General features: G+C 55.1%; 1 protein-coding gene across 4 annotated transcripts in view; it reads left to right on the forward strand.

The window, feature by feature from the left end:
• SFSWAP (splicing factor SWAP homolog) overlaps positions 1 to 6,711 on the forward strand; it is an 82,763-nt gene extending 76,052 nt beyond the window's left edge. For all 4 annotated transcript variants that reach the window (XM_008061357.2, XM_008061354.2, XM_008061356.2 and 1 more), the window contains 3 exons: positions 5,051 to 5,224; positions 5,941 to 6,013; positions 6,434 to 6,711. In XM_008061357.2, coding sequence (XP_008059548.1) covers positions 5,051 to 5,224; positions 5,941 to 6,013; positions 6,434 to 6,499 — 313 coding nt within the window. In that variant the 3' untranslated portion in view covers positions 6,500 to 6,711. The remainder of the gene's footprint in view (positions 1 to 5,050; positions 5,225 to 5,940; positions 6,014 to 6,433) is intronic.
• The last annotated feature ends 502 nt before the right edge of the window (positions 6,712 to 7,213 follow it).

Genomic DNA, 7,213 nt, shown 5'->3' on the forward strand with positions numbered 1-7,213 from the left:
GCGGCCACTGCACTCCAGTGTGGGCGACAGAGTGAGACTCCAACTCAAAAAAAAAAATAATAATAATAATAATAATAAGCTGGGCATGGTGGTACACACCTGTAGTCTCATTTACTCAGGAGGCTGAGGCAGAAGGATTACTTGAACCCAGCAGGCCAAGGCTGCAGTGAGCTGTCATCATGTCACTGCAATCCAGCCTGGGCAACAATGAGACTCTGAATCAAAAATAATAAAAACAAAAGGACTTTAAAATATTGAAGCAAAATTGACAGAACTCACAGCACAGATAGACACCACAAAGTGTGGAGAGGAATTTGACCCTTGCTACGGGCCTACTGTGCCAACCCAGAGCACTGCAGCCAGCAACTGGAAAAGTGCCTTCCTTCTGAGTGTGAGAAGCACTCACCAAGGTAGACCAGGTTCGGACCAGTAAATACATCTCAAAAGATTCAGATTGGCCGGGCGCAGTGGCACACACCTGTGATTTTAGCACTTTGGGAGACTGAGGCAAGAGGATTGCTTGAGCCCAGGAGTTCAAAACCAGCCTAGGCAACAAAGCGACACATCATTTCTACAACAACAACAAAAAATCTGGGCATGGTGGTACGTGCCTGCAGTCCCAGCTACTCAAGAGGGTGAAATGGGAGGATCGCCTGAGCCCAGGAGGTCAAGGCTGTGGTGATCATGATCTGCCACTGCCTTCCAGCCTGGGCAACAGAGTGAGACTCTGACTCAAAAAAAAGAATAGGCCACCGCATAAACATCCTTGACTGAATCCTGTGTCAGTACCAAAAAGACAAACGACTCAGTTAGGAAGGGGCAGATGACATGAACCACTTCATAAAAGATGTATTTAAATAGTCAATAAGCACGTGAAAGGATATTTAACATCATGAGTCATCAGACTGGGAAATGCAGATTAAAACCACAGTGAGATACACTAGTGACTGACTAGCCCCACTGAAACAAAGACTGGCCTCAGGGAGTGAGGGCATGCCAGCATCTGGACTCAGACGCTTGGTTTGGAAATGTTCGGGGTTTCTTACAAAGTTAGATGCACACCAGCTCCACGACCCAGCTGCTCTGTTCCCAGGTATTTATAAAGTAAACGTTTGACTATAATCCCAACGCTTTGGGAGGCTGAGGCAGGAGGATCACTTGAGGTCAGATGTTCGAGACCGACCAACCTGGACAACATAGCAAACATCATCTCTGCAAAAAAACTAGTTAGTGGCCAGGCTCAGTGGCTCAGCACTTTAATCCCAGCACTTTGGGATGCCAAGGCAAGTGGATTGCCTGAGCCCGCGGGTTCAAGACCAGCCTGGGCAACTTGGCGAGACCTCGTCTCTACAATAAATTAATAATTAGCCAGGCATGGTAGCATGCTCCTGTAGTTCCTGGCTACTTGGAAGGCTGAGGTGGAAGGATTGCCAGAGCCTGGCAGGTTGACACTGGGGTAGCCGTGAGCGTGCCACTGCACTCCAGCCTAGGCAACAGAGTGAGACTCCAACTCAAAAAAAAAAAGAAAGAAAACTAATTAGCCGTTGTGGTGCTACACACCTGTAGTCCCAGCTACTTAAGAGGCAGGAAGATCACCTAAGCCCAGGGTACCAAGGCTGCAGTGAGCCGTGATCATGCCACCAATCTCCAGCCTGGGTGACAGAGTGAGACCCTGTCTCTTAAAAAAGAGGATTCAGCTGGGCTTGGTGGCTCAACCTGTAATCCCAGCACTTTGGGAGGCCGAGGCAAGTGGATTGCCTGAGCCCGCGGGTTCAAGACCAACCCGGACAACTTGGTGAGACCTCGTCTCTACAATAAATCAAAAATTAGCCGGGCATTGTAGCGTGCACCTGTAGTTCCCGGCTAAATGGAAGGCTGAGGCAGAAGGATCACCTGAGCCCAGCAGGTTGACGCTGGGTGGCCATGAGTGTGCCACTGCACTCCAACCTGGGCAACAGAGTGAGACTCCAACACACACACAAAAAAGAGAAATCACTTGATCAAAAACAGCTGAATTCATAATTGCCAAAAATTAGAAACAACCAAATTAACAGGAGAATGAGTAAACAAATGAGGAATGCGGAGAGATTCCTGCATTGTGGTGCTGTTCACCAGTAAAAGAAACAGATTGAGAGAGGATGGACCAGCTTCGAGAGGAATCTCAGAAGCACTTTGCTGGGTGCTAGAAGCTGGATGCATGCTTAGTGTGGGACTCTTCTATGGAGCTTTGGGCTGTGTACTGGAAATCAGAATAGTGAGTTTGTCTAAGGGTAGAGACAGAGTGCAGACTGACTCAAAGCAGATGGGGTTCAGGTGTCACGATGTGTGTGCTGGCCAAGCTCAGTGGCAGCAGGTGGCGTCACTTGATGTACTGCTTGTAAAGTGAATGAAAGGGCCAGGCATCATGGCTCATACTTGTAATCTTAGCACTTGGGGAGGCTGAGGCAGGAGGATTGCTTGAGTCCAGGAAGTCGAGACTGAGAAGCTGTGATTGTGCCACTGCACTCCAGCTGGGCTACAGCCTGAGGGAGGCCCCAAACTCAAATTAAGTGAACAAATGATTCGGTTTCTTCAGCAAGTGCTTAAAAGTTCTGTCATGTGAACAGTTGTAGCAGAATTGCCCCTGGTTTACGACTGAGGCTTAGTGGCCTCTCATTCATTATGGGCCACGTGGACTGAGCCCTATTTGGATACGGAGCATTTTGGACGTGTGTCACATACTGCTAAATATTTTATTTGCTGCTTTCTTTGACATTTTAGCGTATGTGTATGGCTATAAAAATTGCACAAAACTTGTGGCAATTTAGAAATTCACCCTCTGTGTGCAGTCTCTACATCTGTGTATCCTTTATAACCACGTGTCCTCCTCGCTGGCCGTATCAGGCAGGCGTCCAGAAGGTTCCAGATCATCTGCCCAGGCGCAGCTCACCAGAGACGGCCGCTTCCAGCAGCTGAGTCTAAGCTGCCAGCTGGCACCCCCTCTGGCGAGTCTTCCTGGTTTCACTGAAGCAGAGCTGAACAACAAGCTTGCCGTGCTGGTGGGCAGGTCGCTGCATTGGTGCCATCATCAGTCTGCTGTCACCCACAACAGCACACAGGGGCCTGACCAAGGCGCTGAGCCCCGTCGGTTTCCGGGAATGGCGCAGCCCCTGGTTCCTGGGCTGTGTCTGAGCTTTGGAGCCGCGGCCAGACTCCTGGGTTCCTAAGCACCTCTAGAAGCTGCATGCCGGTGGGGCGCTAGAGGCGAAGGTGGGCTCTGCCCCCACTGGGGTCTGTACCCTGCAGGGACATCTCAGACCACAGGGCGGGCCCTGTAGATGTACCGGAAGTCATGTGGCCCTGTGAGGGCCAGAGCTTGAGACTTCTCCCTGGAGGGAAGAGAAAGGGCCAGGGTGGGATGGCCTCCATGCCACGCCCCAGCCTAAGGGAGCCCAGGCTGCCAGAGCTGGGCAGGGAGGGACTCCAAGAGGGTGAGCCTCCAGCAAGGTTCTGTGTTCCCCTCCAGGTGGGCCAAGCAGCTCAGGGGCACTTGGTAGAGGTGCGGGCAGCTTCAGCCAGACCGCAGTTTCCACCCCCAAGCCAGCAGGCCCTCTCCTGGGCAGGGCGGCAGCTGGGGGTGATGGTAGGGGGCCCCAGCCGGAGAAATCCATGGCGACTTCTCCCCACAGAGTCTCCCAGAAGCGCCGCACCCGGAGATGGAGGGGGCTGGGGCTCGCGGCCACTGGGCTGCCGCATGTGGCAAGGACGGACCTGAGAAGACACGGCAGCACAAGAGCCTGTGGGGCTGGCTGGAGGGGCCGGGCGTGTGGCTTTCACCCGGTGCACATGTCTCTTCCTTAAAATATGTTCAAGGGGCAGCAGATACTGTCACTGTCATCCTGCCTGTTGTGTCCTTCACAATGTGTTTTTCCTCTGAGTCTACCTAGAAGCATATATGTATATGTTTAAGGGCGTAGGCAAGAGGGTTCCATGGCATGCCGTGAAAGTGGGGTGATGGACCACAGATGCCGAGCAGGCAGGAGGGGAGGGGGCTTGGGTGGGCGTGGCCTAGTATGCACCTCCAGTGTGGAGGCGCCCGTTGGGTGGTGTGTACTCACTCAGGAGGCAGTGGTCAGAGCCGAGCCAGCAGCTCCGAGCGGGCCCAGCTGCCCAAAGACCAGAGCTGGGTCCCTGGGACCTTGTCGGAGCAGAGGCAGGTGGCTCGGTGGTCACACCCATCACACCGACGTCCCAGCTACTCAGGAGACTGAGGAAGGAGGACTGCTGGAGCCTAGGAGTTGGAGGCTGCAGTGAGCTGTTATCTAGCCACTGCACTCCAGCCTGGGCCACAGAGTGAGACCCTGTCCCTAAAAAGAATAAGGAACATGGAACTCGCAGAACTTCGGTGCCTGTAATACTTTAATAATTTCCCATGCCTTTTGAATCAGCATAAACGACAAAGTGGCATAAACAGCACTCGGTTTCTTACCTCGGGTGTCTTAAATGCAGTTCCAGTGCTGCTTGTATTTTTTTTTCCTTTTTGAGTTGGAGTCTTGTTCTGTCACTCAGGCTGGAGGGCAGTGGCACACTTCTGGCCACCGGAGCCTCGACCTGCTGGGCTCCGGCGATCCTTCCGCCTCAGCCTTCCAAGTAGCTGGAACTACAGGCACATGCCACCATGCCTGGCTAATTTTTTGATTTATTGTAGAGATGAGGTCTCGCCAAGTTGCCCAGGCTGGTCTTGAATCCGCAGGCTCAGGGAATCCTCTCAACTCGGCCTCCCAGAGTCCTGGGATTATGGGCGTGAACCACCGCCTCCAGCGCTGCTTGCATTTTAAATGCTGCTTTCCATGCGGCAGAGACCCTTCCTCCTGAAGGCCACGCCTGTCTTATCTGTCTGCCATGAACTAACTGTGTTCAGCTCTGAAAGGATTTGTGTGCGTGGTGAGGCTCAGTCACAGAACTGTCCCCCCAGAGGAACACTCCCTCAGGGACAGATTCCACCCAAGCTCCCCCATCATTCTGCACCCGCAGGCTCACATGCGTGTTTCACAAACGCCTTTCCTTTCAGAAGTCCTCACGAGAAGAAGAAGAAGAGACGATCCCGGTCGCGGACCAAGTCCAAGGCCAGGTCTCAGTCAGCGTCCCCGAGCAAGCAGGCAGCCCCCCGGCCCGCAGCCCCCGCAGCCCACTCGGCCAGCGTCTCTCCCGTGGAGAGTCGGGGCTCCAGCCAGGAGCGCTCCAGGTGACCCACACTTTGGGGCCGCTTTTGGGGGAGGGCGCAGAGTGCTGGGCGGGTCCTTTCCCCCCGAGTTCCTAGCTGTGTCCCCACCGACTGTCACGAGGTGTAAAACCCAGGCAGCATCACACATGCGGGCGTCCCTGTCCCTTGGTTGATGGTAGCCCACAGTTGTCAGGAGGCTTTTCCTGTCCATGTTCCATGTCCAGATAACAGCTTCAAGTCACACAGCCTCCACACACCATGCGCTCACACACCAGGGGCTGAGGGCATCGCCCATGAGCCGGGTTCCCTGCTCTCGGTCCGCCCACCGCTTCCATAAACATGAGCAGTGGGATGTCCACAGCCAGAGCCACACTGGGCTGTCCCATTGAGGTGGCGGAGTCTCAAGCTGGCATCTCAGGGTGGAAACACAAATGTGCACAGCAGGCCCTGACGCTGGGTGTGGGCCACTGCAGACGCTCGGGTAGGCGGCAGGGGCAGGCATCGCCTGCTGGTGTGGCCTCTCCCCGTCATCTCTCCCGTGCTGAATTTGGTGCCTGTATAAAGTCTGTCCAGGTTGGGATGCGTTTTATAAAACATTCAAGGGAGTGGCCATGGATGTTGGCAGCATCTGCTTCTGCTTTAGAGGTGCTGGCGCCCGCGCAGTGGCCTTTCTCATCTCGGGCACTGGGCACGAGTCCCTGCGCGGTCATGAGCCTCCCTCTTCCCTTCTGCACTAGGGGGGTCTCTCAGGAAAAGGACGCACAGATCTCCTCAGCGATCGTCTCTTCCGTGCAGAGCAAAATCACTCAGGTAAACATGAGCATCTTCCCTTCCTTCCAGGAAGGGGCCTTGTTTGTTTTGTTCTGTTATTTTCAGTGTTTGTCCCTGTCCCTCGTGTCAGTGGCGCAAACACGGGAGGGTCCTGGCGGCCGCGTCTTCCTGAGCAACCGTGTGTGCCTGCACGAGTGCCCTGCTGAGGCCACCGGGCCGCAGGCCTCACAGGAGCAGACTGTCAGCCCCAAGGAGCAGGGTGGCGGAGTGTGAGGGCACCCTGGGTAACCTGTCTTGGTGTGGTCGCAGCTGCACCCACACCCTGCCAAGACTGCCTTGCGCTTGGTATGGGAAGCCCTGTCTGTCCCTCACACTCGTGTTTTCCTAGATGTCTGTGTGGCTGTCGCATGCCTAGGTCTTGCAGGAAGCTCACTGGTTCCCCTCGTGTCTCGCCCACAGGATCTCATGGCCAAAGTCAGAGCGATGCTTGCGGCTTCCAAAAACCTGCAGACCAGCGCCTCCTAGGCCACCGGGGACAGTGGGGCGCGAACCAGCTCCGTCCAGTGCCGCCCGGGGCCTCCACGGACTCTTGGGGGCTTTTGTAAATTAACTTTCGTTGACATTTTTGGTTGAAGATTTCTGACCAGCAGTCTCTTACCTGTATATTTGTAAATATATCCTGTTTCTGTGAAAATGTATTATCAATAAATGGAAGAAGACACCTTTTCTAGCTAGGACGCTGGGCAGCTTCTCTCTCCTTCCTGGGCTTGAGGACTCACTCTGACCTAGTTGTCTCTCGGCTGATCTGCCGTGTGGTCATGCAGTTGTGGCAGGAATGTGTAGGCCTCGCTGGACTTTCCTGCCCCTCCCTGAGCCACACGCCCCTCCCCCACAGCGGCTCGTGTACCCACAGGCACTCAAGCGGGGCTGCTGGGCCTGCCACCGGTCCTGCAGAGCAAGGGCGTACAGGCCTGCGGGCCTGCAGACCCAACCCGACAGGAGGGGCCGGCGGCTCTGCGGTGGTGCCGGCCTAGCTCTGCGTCCTCGGCTCAGGTGGCCTTGTCGAGGGAGGCCCTGTCTCCCGGGGCTCTGGGCAGCGACCTCCCAGCACGCTTCCTCTGCGCGATGGTCCGGACAGCTCTGCGTGGTGCTTGGGACCTGGCTGTCCAGGCCTTTCATTTCCAGGGCCTGCGTGCAGGGCTCAGAGTCGCTGGTCTCGGTGTGAAGGGAGGTTCCTGG

The sequence above is a fragment of the Carlito syrichta genome, unplaced genomic scaffold, assembly GCF_000164805.1.
Source record: "Carlito syrichta isolate Samal-C Ts95f unplaced genomic scaffold, Tarsius_syrichta-2.0.1 Scaffold305214, whole genome shotgun sequence".
Taxonomy (NCBI): Eukaryota; Metazoa; Chordata; class Mammalia; order Primates; family Tarsiidae; genus Carlito; species Carlito syrichta.